This window comes from Ammospiza caudacuta, chromosome 3 (genome assembly GCF_027887145.1).
Source record: "Ammospiza caudacuta isolate bAmmCau1 chromosome 3, bAmmCau1.pri, whole genome shotgun sequence".
NCBI lineage: Eukaryota > Metazoa > Chordata > Aves > Passeriformes > Passerellidae > Ammospiza > Ammospiza caudacuta.
The window spans coordinates 13218994-13234977 of NC_080595.1; the positions used below are offsets into that span (position 1 = coordinate 13218994).

The window sequence follows — 15984 nt, forward strand, 5'->3', positions numbered from 1 at the left end:
GTGGGGGCAAAGGCCTGGGCCATGATGGAGGGGGCTCCCCAGCTCTAAATATCTGCAAAAGGGGAATAAGAAATGGCATGGACAGGTCTAGGTTTGGACTTTGTCATTTTAGTGATGTTTTTTACTTGAGGGGATGATGTTCATGTGTGTCAGGGCAGAACTGAGACATTTTGTAATCTGGTTCATGTTTTCCAGAGAACACAAAGCACCAATCTGCTGCTAGAATCTGTTAATTCTGCGAAAGAAGAGCTGGGTAATTTTGTGGGAAAGATACTCTCAGCCTTCCTGATCCCAAATTTGGGTTACTTGCCATATCTTACACTTCCCTGAGGCTCACCAGATCTCAGTGAGCCTAAGTAAGCATGTGTGTTCTGAGGGTTTAGGGAACACACCTCTAAGCAGAAACCTAATTTAGGCAGAGCTCTTTCTTCCTATAATTTTGGCTTTCCTTTCATGAAATCCCAAATTATACATGGAATGTAATTTTATCTCTGTCTGTCACCATGCTGGGCTCTGCAGGCTGGTAGAGAAGGAAGCCAAAGCCTGTAGCTATCAGTGAAGCTCAGTTCTACCCACAGGAGGAGTCCCATAAAAAAACCTCATTAGATCAAGCAATCACCTCTATTGGTGGGAAGTTTAGTGTCTGCAAATATATGCATCACAGCTGAAAATAGTATCTCACTAGGATCTGTAGACTCAGAAGAAGAGTCTGCTTACAGTGTCACTCCCTAACACATTCCAGGCAGAAGAACAGAGATTTTTGTCCTATAGTTGCTCATTTTCAGCTTCAGTCAAAGCCTCAAAATTATGAGACGCTTTTAAAGAAATACCATCTGGAATTCCCCTGCAATCTCCAGGCAAAGTGTTTTACAGAATCACTGAACCAAAGAATATTCTGAGTTGGAAGGGACCCACAAGAATCATTGAGTCCAACTCCTGGTCCTGCACAGGACAGTTCCAAGAACCACACCATGGGCTGTACTTCTGTAAGCAGACTTTGCACAATCCATAAAAATCTTTAGGTCCTTCTAATGGACAAAGGCTTTTAATTCTGCCATCTCCTTTTAGAACAGATTTTACTGCAAAGATTACCTTCATAAAAATGGAATTGTTTGTAAATTACTTACCTCACTCAAAAGGACAGAGGATAAAGGAGAGATCTGGTGAACATAGGGTACTTGGGTTCACAAAAACCTGTGGGCAAGATTCCACACCAAAGATTATTTTTAAAAATGATGCTGTCGTGGGATCACAGGAGTTATTTCATGCAGTGAAAGCTGGTTACAGAATGGCAAAGGGTGAGGAAGAGTCAGCAGTGGGCTGTCCTGGAGATTGGTGCAGGAACCAGTTTTGTTTAGTTTATAACCTGTGGCTGGAGAAAGGAGTGAGCAGTGATTGCTCTGTGTGCACAGTGCTGCTGGAGTTTTCCAGGTATCCAAACACCACACAGAGGCACCTGAAGTAGTAAACTATGCACATACTAAACTGAGTAGGAAAAAGAGGTGGCAGGTGAGCTTGGGTGCAGATAAATGCAAACTGCTGCCATAGGAAGTCATGGATGTGACTGTATCAACAGGCTCAGAAAAGTCCCAGACAAATTTGGGACACTAGGTCAAAAGATGAATACTCTGAAAGACTAGGCAAGGGCATAGCCTCCAATATCCCCAATCCAACAGCTGTGGGAACTGAGGGAATTAAGTAGGGAATGTATTGCTGAAAGTAGCCAGGCAAAGGTGCTCTGTTTACCTGGCTTCTCCCATTGCCAGTGCTGGAGACATGGCATGATGCTGGGAACAACCCAGCACTGTTAGCTTTATGTTCCTATTTTAACAAAAATTCTGGTACATGAAATTCTGAACAAAGACTTTCAGCTATCAAAAGAACTGGGGTATTTTATAACATTTTGATTCTTTTTTAGTGCTTTAACACTGTTAAAAATAAAAAGCCAGGTTTTTATTATCAAACATTATCGAAATTTTACTATTCTTTAAGAAATATCTTGATAGATCTGAATCAGTTTTCTTCCTTGTAAAATTGGTTTTGATAGTTTTAATTTTCATTTTGAATTAGAAGTGTATTTTGCAATATTGTTGGTTTTGGTGGAATAGAAACATCAATTCCCAGTCAGCTCTAATGATTATTTCCTTTTCTAATGCTTGTCAGCCTCTTCTTTATCATCCTGATATTCTCTGTAACCCTGAAGCCAAGCTCTATGAGAAGGTTGTAGGGGGTGGTTTCTGTGTTTCTCATAGCTTGTACTGTGGTTTGGGATTCTCCAGACTATTTTCCCTATTTCTGTTCAGCTGTGGGATCTGCTTCCCACAAAGCATCTTGCCATACAGCCTTTCCCAACCCTTTTCTTCCCTTTCTTCCTCCCAGGTTTTCTTGCATGAGTCTGACAGCTCTGTGATAATCATTCCTCCTCCTCACTATTCTCCTCGGGGATCTGCGTGGGTGGGCAGAGCTGGTGTACAGAGCACAGCTCTCTTATCTCTGCGAACTCATGAAATGCACAAAAAGCCTTCCCACCAGCAATAAACTTCTCCTTCACACAGCAAATCCATAGCAAAGCGCACACACATTTTACTAGAAGAAGAAATTACGACTGATTTTCCAGACCAAGCACTGCTTAGGAGTCACCCCTGGAGAAATCTGGCTTCTTGGCTTCAGAGCAGCTCCGAAAGGGCTGGAGACACAGGCAGGCATCTCGGGAGCTGGAGCCTGGTGGCCATCCATGTCACCAGCTGAGAGTGGTGGCGCAGCAGAAGGCAGAGCATGCTCCCCCAAGGCATTGCTGCTGTGCTAGCCAGGGAGACACGGGACAGCGTGGGACATGCCAAACCTGTCAGCTGCTTTTGGGGTGACTCATTTAGGGAGGTGCACCCAAGTAACTGAGGCGTGGGCAGGATTTCGCTCAGTGCATCATCCGCTTGTGACAGTGCTTCCTCCCACGCAAGGGAATATACCCTTTCAATTTCTCTATTTAAATCTCTGTCTTGCTGCCTGCTGGTGTGTGGGCTCAAACTAGCTACAGTTGTAAAAAACCAATACCTACTTGGGACTGCCTCTGAGGAATGTGTCAGCCTGGAGTTCCCTGATGGTCAGCCCCAGCAGAGCTGCCAGGGCACAAGAGAAACTAAATCAGATTCCCTTTCTCAACCACAGGAAACATGGAAGCACATAAACCAGAAAACTACATCTTTGGGGACCACATTCTTGGGTGAAGTAGTTAGGGATAAATCTCCTGCTATGAAGGCAAGGACATAGTCTTGATCTTCTTTAAATGAGATCAGTGAAACTTCCCTCTCTTCATTCTTCCATGAAACCAATAATATACTATGCAAGCACGGGCTCAAAGGAGTCATCCCTTGGTTATGGCTTGCATGTACTAATGTGCCTTGAGGAGATCTGCGGGTACAGTTGGCACTGGAGTCTACACCCCATGATTATCATCACCATCCACATCATCCAAACCAGCTACCCATCACCTGAAACACTTTGGGTAGCTGTTTTTATCAGAGCAGAGGAGGATCTGGATGGTTCAGGTTTTGGCACAGAATCTGGTGGATCCTTATTACCCCATGGAGAGCACAGAGGGTGAGAGGTGCTCATCTGCCTGGAGACCTTCAGCTGAGCCTACAGGAGAGGTTGGTGCTGGAAGCCTTGCCAGGGCATCTTCCTGTACACAGAAAAACCTGAGGAAGGAAAGGAGCTGGTTGATGGTGCACAAACCAGAGAAGTAAAGCAGCCTACCAGCACTCTTATGTTCATGGGAAATCGCTGCATAAGCTGAACTCAAACGTAAAAAATGAAAATCTCTGAAACCAATTACCATTCAACCTCTGTTGAGCACCACCTTTCAGCAGATCTGTGAAGTGTGGGTTCACCCCATCACTTGAGGTCATCCTCTGACAGCACAGTCAGCTACTATAAGCCAGTGGAGGGAAATATTATTTTCCTCAGAACACATATTTTGAGACAATGGCTCAGAAGTCAGAATGAAATAATCAAACAATAAGATAAGCCAAAGGAAAAGCAACAGATACTCGTGGGTGGTTTTGACCAGCTGGCTAATAAAAGACACATCAATTTTATATTTCAAGTTTATTATGTCACACAATCAAGATTAAATTCTTTTCACAGCTAGTGTACCTAATTATATCAGGCTATGTATATATCATTTATTCCAGCACGTTACAATTGTTTTTTCTTTAATCATGCAGTGAGTAATGTGTAAACACAATAATGGGGAAGATTTTCCCCCCCTAAAAAAGAGAAACCAAAATTACAAAAGTATGGCTTTATAAGAAAATTGTATCATACAATGAACATTCATTTGTACTTGGGAATGGCAACATTCAGTCTTAATAAGTGACCAACAGCATCTGTCACTGCCATGCTGATTCCAGAAATGCCAAGGGAACTGGGAACAGGGAAATGTCATTGATTTTAGAGATGGAAAATATATATCTATATACATTCCGAGTACAAAAAATGTAAAAAATGCTTTCAGGGACTGTGTTACATTTATTTATATGCTAAAGTCAGAGTTATGGAGCCTTGAAGAACATAAATACACGAACAGTTTCTTTTCCTTTAGACCGACAAACATCTGTAGTGATGGAACCGACTTACAAAGCGTTACTTCAGGTGTAGGGAGTTACGTGTAAGTGAGGTCAGAATCTGGCCTGTCCTTCCTGCTAATGATGCTGCAGAAATAGACAGAAGCATAGGGTTAGGAAGTCATACATAGCTGAATTTTACTGGCAGCCCAGAAAAAAAAAGAAAGACAAAGATGTATGTTTAAGGCATTTTATTAAAAAAAAGGAAAAAGTGTTCTAGAATAAAGTGTGACCAGCATCACAAACCCCTTACTGGATGATTGCAGTAGCAGCAAGCAGAAGCCCTTGTGCTTGGTGTTCGGGGATAAAACACCCATTTCAAGAGCAAAACTGCTGCCTCTTTCCAAGAGAAGAAACGTCCTTACCTGTCAGCAGCAGGGGCCTGGGGCACACACTGACAGCGTGAAAAGGCGGCTTCTGTAGGGCATCGCTCACTGCTGGTCCGAGCAGCGCAGTGCGCGGGAGCTGCCAGTCGGTCACGGATTTGCCAGGAGAGGGCAGGCACACACTCACACATGTGCGACAGGAGGGCAGGCAGACACGTGTGACAGGAGGGCAGACACACTCACACGTGTGACAGGAGGGCAGGCACTCACACACGTGCACACACACACACATCTGTACATTTTCACTCACTCACTCACTCACTCACTCACTCACTCACTCACTCACTCCAGCCCACTGCACTCACTGAAATGCTTCTCACCAAAACCAAAGGCTCACACATACAGACAATTCAGACCCTTACAATGTTACTCCTCAAAATTGAAATTAAAGAGATGTAACCTGCAGAACCAACCTAAATCCGAAGATTAGAAAAGACTTTACCCTTTCCCCATTTCTCTATTGTGTTTATTCTTTTTCCCAAGTTCAGAAATACAGATCTGAGTGACACTTACTCAATATGCAGATATGCAGAATGTAAACATCACCACACAGCACCCAGCACCCTTTTTGATTAACAAAGCCAGCAACATATTTGCCATGCAAGCATAGGGATTTTTCAGATGGTCAGGTTGCAGGAAAATATTGCAAAATATTTTTGAGTTTACTTTTGCTAATGACCTGGCTTGGAAAGAATGGAGAGAAAAAGCCAACACAGATGGGGCTGAGGTAGATTTGGCCATGTCTGATGTAATGTCACTGTATTGACAAAGAAGATGAATGGGATCTCAAACTAACAGGCAGATCACCACAATATAAGCAAACAGGGTCTAGGGAGAAGATTCCCCTATTCCAGCAGGAATACCCATCCTGCTGTCACATTGCTACAGGCAATGGAAAGTGCTGTCACCACAATGCTAATGACCCTAAACTTTGTCCCACTGGGACTGCACATGGGAGGACCCATGTGATGGAGGGCAAGCTGGCGCTTGATCTCTTGTTAAAATGGTCAAGAAAAGGAGAAATGAGAGGGCTGTGGAATGATCTTTTCTGTGTGGATACTTGTCTATACTCTGGGCTGGACACCCCAGAATTTTTGGCCACGTTGGCCAACAATGGACCAGCAGCTTTCTTCCAGGCTGGGACACCAATCGCAGGAATGTCCCAGAAACTATTCAAGACAATTCATCTTCTATCCTCTCTCTTGGCAGGTGGATTGAGGGAGCCTCCCACCTGGACAAATGCATGCACACAAGCATCCAGCTGTCTGCTACAAACCCAGCCATAAAGCGCCTGATTTCTGACCTCTGCCTTGATCCACAACTATTGCAGCCAACAGGAGACTCCTGCACCATTTTGCACTCACTTGCTCTCAGTGGGCTGCTCTGGCTCTCTGGGCGTGGCCTTCTGCCTTAATAGAAAGTGCTGGCATTAATGCCAACAGTCCCTACCTGCCTCCTTGGATTTGTAAGATGAACAGCCCTCCCCTCCCTCCTGTCTTTTCTGAAACTCTTCACAGCACTGAAACTCACATGGTTTCGAGCCAGTGCAATAGCGCTGGGTGATTTCCATTTCCTCCTTTCCCGGGTTCTCTGCTTCCAGGACCTAATTACTATTCTAATAATATCCTTCACCAGCCTCCTCCGCCTCTCACCCACCGATATCCGGATGAGACACCGCAGTGCTGCTGGGACAAACCCAGTCCTGCTCCTCGCACCACACGGTGCCACAGGGGCCGTGCTCTGCACAGTCACTCCGGGCAGCCACGGGCACCGAGAGCCTGCTCTGTCCCCTGCCTCCAGCTCCGGGTTTTTTGGAAAGTATGTGCCAGTGCTGGGGAGCCTGAGGGCTTGGCAGAACAGCTGAGCCACTGCTTGTAATGCAGATCTGCCTTGGGCTCTGCTTTGCTTCCCAAGCTGTGACAGCCTCTGTCTGCAGCACAAGCTGTCGAGCGCAGGCTTCCCCCAAAACCCTCACCCAACGCTGACCCTGCATTTCCCCATTTGCAGCCTTCCCCATCAAACAAGGAGGAATAGACACAGATGGAGAAGGACATTTAAGTCCCCAGGGGCAGGAGTGGAAGGATACTGCAGCACCAGAGATGTGGGATTTCAGGAGAAGGGTTAACCCTTTCATGGCCTGCTTGCCACTTTTAGGGCTGGGCTGACATTTCCTCCACCTCACAAGCAAGGCTGCTCATTCACCTGGCCTAGCACAGGTGGCACCGGAACTGAGATCCTCCCACGGCATGCAGGAAGAGATGGCTGGGAGGAGCATCCCAGTGCCTCAGAAAGGATGATCCAGGTGGCTGTGAACGGCATGTTCTGCAACATCTCCACCTGGCCACGGCCGGCATTGCCAGTGTCCTGGCACACAGGAGGTAGCCCATGCAGAAGGAAACTAAATGGAAGTGCTCCCTGGGCTGACAGGAAGACAGGAGCAGGTCCAGCACGGCCTCCTTGGCACAGGCAGGGAATTAGCCAGAGGAGACATGAGCCATTTTTGCACAAAGCAATTGAGATTTGACTGCACATCTTTCTTAGCTACTGCCTGTAGAAAGTGGTTTGTGCCCCACAGCCTTGGGCCCCAAATCCAGCTGGAGAGGAGAGTGAGTTCTCCACTTCTGCCCAGTGCAGGCGGGGGAAGTGAGTTGTGCTCCTTCAGCACAACAGAGGGTTCTGCACTTACAAGGAGTGAGGAATGCTGGTATCCAAAATAAGGGATGTCCCCCAAAGGAAGCTGGGATTCTGCCACTGCTCTGTTGATGCTGAGAACAGCCAGGAGAGCAGGAGCAGTGCCTTGAGCAGAGAGGGCAGTGTGATTCACAGCTACCCAGAAGGCTGCCCAGACCCAGCCTCACTTTCTGCAAACTCACCCTGCCTGCAGTGCCCAGTTAGTGGGAACAATTTGTAACTTCCAAGATAAGGATTTCTGTCTGGACCTGGGTGGCAAAATCACTCTAATTCACAGCAAGTAACAACTTTTAACAGCAGAACATCATACCCCAGCTTAGGATAAGTAACAAATGCCTGGGGCTCTGAGGCCCACAGGGAAATCAAGTTAGCCAGCCACATCTCCTGCAGAGATATGTCCCAAAACACAAGCCACAGAGAAATAATGTCACATATGAAAGACAGGGCTCCCAATGTCCCTGCTCCAATTGCCATTTGTTTACTGGACAGTGGGGAAAATGGTTCCTTCCCCACTGCACAAGTCTGTAGAGGCATCGGGGCTGGGATTGCCTTTAACCCCCTCACTCCCAGGTGAGACTGGATGCTTTCCATTAACTATTCTGTGGATCTTTATCTCACATCCCCCAGGAATAAACACACAGCCCCTCTCTGAACTCATGCCCTCCACACCATGACCTGCTGTAAAGTAACTCGATAGGATCAGTTATCCTGCAGGAACTGCCTCTGCATCCCTGCAACATCAGCCATGCACTTTGTGGTTATTACTAATGATGCTTGAGCATTGTTAGAAAGGGAACTTGATGTTTGAACCCCGTTGGAAGGAGATGGTATTTCTCCCAGCTCCAGCAGTGACACCATTTAAAAATCCCACTGGGTACGTAGTTCCTTTTAACCCAGGTGCATTACACATGATACAGTTATCATATTGGGAATTCAGATACACTGATACCAGCTGACAACTAAGAAACCAAACATAACACAGTCTCAACTACAGTTAACCCTTCACATGCACAATAAAACAGAAAACAAGGAAGGCTTTTGCCTTTAAAAGTGCCGTGCCTGCAATCAGTTAGAAAAGACATTTAAAATCTTGTCACAAAATATTGGATTTTCCAGCATAGCCTAATGGGTTAAGTACTAAAATCACACTAAAATGCAGAGGGTGGATAGCCAGCTCCTCTAAGTTGCCTTGGAAAATCCAAGACCCATTGAATAAAGTCAAGGAAAAACATTTACCACATTTTTTGCTGGTAGCTTTTTGCCATAGGATGGTAAGGGCTTTAGTGCCTGAGGTATAGGTAGTTCCTGGATGCTTTTAGGGAAGTGGGAAGGGGGAAGAGTCTGGAGAATAGTTTGCATAGCTTGCAGATATAAAGAAGCAGGTGTGTTCCCCACCAGGCTGTTGAATTTGTCTTCTCCCAGCAAAGCTGTCCAGTGGTCTGGATGCTCCTGCAGAACTTTCCGCATCTTAAACTGTGGGTTGGGCATGAAGAGCAAGAGGTAGTCGAGGCAGAGCTTCTTTGATGCAACATTGACTTTGGAGTCCCACATCTGCTCCAGGATGACATCCAGCGGGGTCAGCCCTTTACTGTCCTCTATCCTGGGAGAGGCTCCGTTCCCGAGCAGGATGAGGACAGTCTCTGACCTCAGCAGCTCGCAGGCAAGGTGCAGGGGTGTTTTCCCGTCTTCCAGATGAAAGCAGCCAGCCCTATTGATATAGGAGTTCAAGCTGGGGAGCTTGTGCGCAATTTTGATGATCAGTCCCAAGATATCTCTCCTGTCATATGTGACCGCCATGGCCAGGTGAGGAGCAGAGGATGGGCAATAGCAGAAGTGTTCCCCAGGCACCTTGAGAGCCTCCTCTGGAAAATGAGACAGCAGATACTGAGCATAAGGCAGGTGATTATGCACCACTGCATAGAGAAGGGCTTCTGAAGGTGAGTAGGTTCGTAGGCTGGCATTTTCCTCCCAGTAAAAATACTCCATAGTTCTCATGTCTTCCAGCATCCACACAGGCTTGTGATCTCTCACAGCCTGGTAGAACATGTAGGATAAGAACTTGCAGTGCCTGCTCTGATCATCCTGCAGGCTGGCCTGGTTACTGGCCATGGCTCAGCAAATAAAGAACAGCTCCACGTAAAATCACTCCAGACTGCAAGATTGGTGCACTTGGAATGCTGATCCCGACGCTGCTGCAACCTTCAGGCTGTCATTGCTGCCTGGACTGCACTAGCTGGAATGCATGGGCTGATCATCTCCACCCATTCATTGTTTTTCCCCTCACTGCAGTGGTTTTGTTTAGGTAAGCACAATCCCACAGGCTCAGTTAACCCGTGCCATGCAAGCAGATGGCTGGTGAGTACATCCCGCTCTGCGCGTGGCACAGGTTACTGAAACGCTGTCAGACTGCCAGTGATTTTATACACACACAGCCACGGAGAACAGAGGGAGAGACTAAAATTAGCTTGAGAGGTGAGGCGGATTTCTGTCTGCATTTCGTGTCTAACCAGATCAGCTCATACACTGCAGCAAGTGGAATAGCAATATTCTGCTATTTTATGGGGATTTTTTCATGTCACTCACACACACGCAGCTCATTCCATAGTAAAAAATATGTAGCAGTGTAAAATACTCCACAGCTGATAACAGGCATGATTCCATGCCCGGGAAATCAAGGGGTTGCTAGTGCTAGCACTGGGAAAGGGTCCCTATTTTATAAATAATGGTATGGCTGGCCACTTAGGAGAGACTGATGTTAATGGATTGTCTATAAGGCATTAGCAACGTTTAAGATGCCAGCATTAATCTCTGCAGAGAAAAGAGTCAAACGGTGTGTGCACTAACGGTGCCCAGAGCCATAAAGCAGATTGCTGGGTTTAAACGCCTCCCTTTGTTTAGCAGGGAAATACCTGGAGTGCCCCTGCTGCACAGCAAGGGAATAAACAAAAGGGTAATGGCCAAACCCCACCGGCGGGTGGGGAGCTTTGATCAAAGCATTTCTCAGATGTCCCGCTTTGGGACTCGGGTCAGAGCCAGCAGCAATGGGGGAAGTGGGATTAGGCAATCAGACTTGTGCAACACCCTGCTAAAACACAGGGGACCAAGGCCTACAGGTTTAAGGGGGAAGGTCCTATTGGATGAGGCAGAAGGACCTGGCCAAAATTAAATTAATGGAAAAGAAATTAACTGAGAGTCCTTTATGGCAAGCTCTGTTTAAGGAAGGAGGGTTTCCATGCATCCTATAAATCAACAGATTGCAATAAAATGGTGTCTCCCCATTTTGGTAGGAAAACAGGGCTTCCCTTTAAGGGAAAATACAGCATATCAGGAAATCCTTATTTTCATTTCACAAGAAGAAAAACATACAGTAAGTATATTCAAACTAGAGAGAATTCAAGTATCAGATCTCCAAATGTTGTTTGGAGTCATCCAAAGAGAAAACCAAAGCGACTCACAAAACTGGGTCTAGATCTTGCACATCTTCCAAAGCTTTATAGCCATTAAACAACCCTCACCTGCTGCAGATGTTAAGATAAAGCTCCCCTGGGAAGTGCTCACAGCACTCAGCCTGTCAGAGCTCAAGGAGCATCTGGAAGATGCTTTTAGTCATAGAGATTAATTTTAGGTTGTCTTGTGAGTTGACTTGGTGAAGAGACATATAGAAGTCAAGAGAAAAATATTCTGCAAGTACCTCCAATGAAGAGGGAAGCCAAAACCCCAGAATCAGGAATGGCCATGAGGCTTCTGGCCAATCACCTCCACACCACAGTTCCAGGATGTCCAGGATGTGAAAACATCTCTAATTACACTGTACCTTGTAATTACAGGTTACACTGCAATTCTGCCGAGAAGCCCAGCCCAAAACTAGGAGTACCTCAGGTTTGCTCACTTCTTTATGGTTCCAAATGGCACAGGGCTGGCTGCTCTGGTGGCTCTTGGCCTTGGCCTCTTCTTATTTTTTTTCTCCAGGAGTTTAGAAAAGCTGGTGCTAAGGGCACCTTTTTGATGGCAATGCATTGCTACTGGATTTTATTGTAAGCATAATACATCCGTAAAACATCATAGAACCATTAGAAATGGAAGACATTTATATGGAAAGCTTCACTGAGGAACTAGAAAGAGACTAGGAGTTTGGAGGTTTCTATTTATTTCTTTGAATTTTGATCCGTGGCTAAAAATAATGGTTCCTAATTCATAAGGTGTCTGTTGAGGCTTTCCTCTTTGACAAAGTGCAGTCTAGAAGAGGAACAGCATCAGTTTTGACTCACAGAGAGAGCATCCAAGACAGAAGGAACATGTTTGAAGGGAAAAACTAAAAAGTTGATTTTACCCAAAACACTATTTACCTTTCCATCTGAGGCTGAGAATCTTCTTATATCTCTCCTGGGCAGATGCATTTTTCACATTTGGTGGTGATTTCAGCTTATAAAGTATTTGGTGATTTTGAACCTGTGAGAAATACAGAATGTTTCTGAGCTATTCAGAAATCTTCTTACAGTGTATGTTCAAAATATTGTTTCTGGACAAAAGAGAAACATACCTTATATATAAAGATAAGAATTGAGTGTCTGTAGAACTGAAATCTAATAAAAAATCATTATTACTTTAGGTCAAATGATTACAGAAAAGTAAATAATACTCCAATCAAAAAAAAAAACAATAGCAATAATAATAATTAAAAATAAATTGAAGCCTTTTGTATACTTCTTATCTTCTATCCCTATTGCTGATGTTTATATTCCCTCTGCCTATGCTCATCTAAATCCTATCATTGGTGGTTTCATTCTGACGGTGATGTTACAGGAAATCATCAGCATCTGGAGCTGTTCTGTGGGAGGAATGTGAGGTTGATGGTGATAGCTTCTTCTTCCTCACTCCAGTTTCTCCTGGGGGTCAGTTTTATGATTTGTTACATACTTTTACACCTGTTTTTTATTTCATTGGATTGCAACTCCCTTTCACATCCACATTCACAATAGATGCTAATTCTCTACATGTAAGATATTACTTATTTGTCCTCTTTTCTACCCCTGAAACCATTCTCATCCAGCTGTGTATCTGCATTTCTCTAGCTGTCCTCAGGTGAGTGGTTTGTGGCTGTGAGTGCTCCAGTCTTCCCACCCGTGCCCCATCTCTTCCCATCCCACTGGCCTGCAGCCCCCCTCAGTGCACCCTGTGCTTCCACCTCGCAGCACCTCTGCTGTCACACGAAGCTCACAATGACCTCTGTCAGCTCCAGAGTGTGAAATTGGAGCTGTGAACACCTCTTAGTGCACAGCAGAGTTGGTGTAAAACTATGGCTCTACCATGCAGTGCTAGTGAAAGTAAACCCCATACGCTGCAGGCACCTGGCTAGAAGGAGGAAAGTGTTCCTACAGCTAAACCAAAATGAAACAAAGCAGCAGGCTCTCTAGAGTAGTCCAGGAAAACTAAATTTGGCAGGTCTTGGTCCTGAGCCTTTGGAAACTCAGTCCAGAGCCTGCAGCCTGGTGCCAGCAATGGCCAAACTGTGCTGCAGGCACAGAGGGTTCCACTGGCTCCTGTTTCCGGATTAAGCCAAAGCAGAAAGGCTTTGAGTACTGCATGCTGAGAGTGGGGCTTAGGCCTAGCAACATTTCCCTCTTATTTATTCCTCCTGCCCCTCTGTACAAAGTTACAGGGAGCAATGAGAAGAACTGTGGGGAGTGAAGAGATCTTCTGCAAAAAGAAAAAGCCAACAGCAGCTTTTGGTCACTGAGACTAAGCTGGAAGTGAGGCTTTCACGTTTGTCATTTCACTGCCTGATGGGAGCAAGGCATTTCTCTCCATTAGGGGAAGAGCAGCCTTGCCACAAGTTCCAGTGATCCATGTGAGCTCAGCTCAGCTCTTTCCACCATGTTTTTGCCTGCACACACAAAGGAAAAACTTCAAGGAAGAAGCTGCTTGGGAAACAGAAGAACAAAAGGCTTTTGGAGATTGGGACCATCTCCAGCATCCTACCTGTGTCAACAACTCCCGTGAGATGTTTCTTCTCTTTCTGCCCTTCTCCAGTGATCTGAATTGGCATCTGTTTCCAGGCAAAACAATTTCAATTTTTCTGTGCCCTCTGTACAGGAGGGCACTGGATGATCCAGCCAGTATATACAAAGAAGCAAATCAGTTGCCAGATATCAGATGCCTGAGCACAAAGCAAGAGGATGTCCTTCTTCAGAGGCACACTGTTTTTCAGGATTGTGTCTGCTGGTCTTTGTCCTTCCTTTGGGAAAGAAAAACTTATCTGCCGGGGATGGATGATAACCCCTCAGCCACAGTGAGGCTCTAGGAAATTCTTGCTGTGTCCTGCTTTCCACGTCCACCCTGGGCTGTGCAGTGCAGCTTGGGGACACTGTGTGACAAATTAGTGCCCTTGTGCAGAGCCCTGCTGCACCTCAAGGCTGCTTTTACAGAGCGTGAAGGGTTTCTTTTATGCCCTTCTACACACTTACCAACTCTAATTCAACCAGCTGACTAAACTAGGCTTTGGGACAGTGGAAAAATCTACACTCTGACCTGTCCTGGATTTCTGAATATTTCACTCCTGCTTGCAGGTTTCAAACAGCAAATGAAACAACTTTTTACTACATTGCTAGAGGCAGGAAATGAAAATAAGCAGAGATTTACCCCTTTGGAAAGCCTTTGAATTACTTGTAACAGGATCAGCTGATGTGCTGCATGCAGAACAAATCAAACACCAAATGGTTATTTACCTGCAGAACTTTGGAAGTAAAGGTGCATGCAACAGACATGTGCAATATCTTGGGTATATATGTGTGTGTATGTGTATACATGTGTATATATATATATATATATACACACACAATATATGTGATTTCTAGATAGATAGATAGATAGATAGATAGATAGATATCTGTAAAAGGGACTCATCTGGAGACAAATGGAGGATTTTCAGGTGAAGTCCATGCTGCTGGTTGACCACTGCTGTAATCCACACATGTGTCCTGCTTACACTGCTACACCCAGATGCTCAGCTGGACATTGTAACAAGACCTGGAACACTTGCAAACGTTGGGGAAGCCATACAGTGTTTTCCTGCAGGCTCTTGTTTATCCCACCTGTGAAGGGCTGGCCTGTTGTGTCCCAGTTCCCCCCAGAGCCTCACCTCCCAAGTGCAGTTATTCTGGAGCTCTGTGGCAGCAAGCCCCAAACAACCTGCACAGATCTGAGTGTGCCTCCTCCTCTTCCTTTGTCCACTTTTAAACTCAGGGTATAGACAGAGCCCTTGATACAGGAAACATTTTCAGCATGTCTGGGTGTTGACAGGGAGCAAAGCTTTTAGAAGCAGCATGACAGCAGTGTGTTGGTCACCGAGAGCAGTCAGTGCAGCAGGAATGTGGTGACAGCAATGCCAGACAATGAGCTGCCCTGCTTATGGCAAAGCAGAGCCTGCTGCAAATGTGAGAGCATCTCCACAGCTGTGAAAGCAGGGTGAAGATGGATCTTCAAACAGAATCTTCTGTGTCTCCAGTGTCACAGGATAATTCATAGAGACAGCTTAATTTATAGAACACCTGGCAGGTGCCTATCTCTACCCCAGGTGAGAGCTGATTGCTTTTTTTTGGAGCCACTCTCATCTCTCTGGGCACACATAACCCCAGTGTATGTCACTGCATGGCACTGGCCAGCTGCAAAGGCATGCCACAGCTCTCTGGCTGTCACTATGTGACCTGAGTGGTAGAGACCTGAGGCACAATACCAGCTCTGGCCCCTGACTCTGAGGTACCTTCCTTACCTTCAGATGAGGCATGTGGGGATATTGAGTGTTTCCAAAAGCCGTCTTCCTCCTAAGCCTCAGCAACCCCTCAGTTTGGGGTCTGAACAAGCAAGAGGGATGGGTGCTGAGGTCTCAGGCTGGACTGGGCTTAGGAAAAAGAGTGAGCTGGGTCAGGAGATGGGTCAGAAGCAGGACCCAGAGAAGGCGGCAGAATTGGGGAGGGAAGTTCATCAGAGCACTGGAGAAAACACAGAGCAATGAGGTACAACCAGTGTCATCCTGTTTTCTGAACATGGATAGGAGATCCAGTGCCCAAATAAACAGTTTGTCTTATTGAGCTCTCCATTTCCAGGAAAACTCATGTGAGAGCCAGTGGGATTGCCAGAGCCTGAAGACTGTCAAGTGCTGCAGGCTGCTCAGGGCAGAATCCTGACCACCACAAATCAAATGTTTTTCCTCTGTCAGCTCCCAGGGAGGGATTGCCCATTTCCAAAGGCAGGCACTCAGTAAACACTGGGCTAACTCCAAAGGAAGG

General features: G+C 45.8%; 1 protein-coding gene across 1 annotated transcript; it reads right to left on the reverse strand.

Annotated features, from left to right (window-relative positions):
• Positions 1-8811: 8811 nt before the first annotated feature.
• Positions 8812-9808, reverse strand: LOC131556259 (ankyrin repeat domain-containing protein 9-like). The gene has a single exon (XM_058802727.1). The coding sequence runs from the start codon at positions 9806-9808 to the stop codon at positions 8918-8920; it is 891 nt and encodes a 296-aa protein (XP_058658710.1). The 3' UTR covers positions 8812-8917.
• Positions 9809-15984: the final 6176 nt, after the last annotated feature.

Coding starts and splice junctions, on each gene's coding strand:
- LOC131556259 (XM_058802727.1), bottom strand. CDS start 9,808: ATGGCCAGTAACCAGGCCAGCCTGCAGGATGATCAGAGCAGGCACTGC.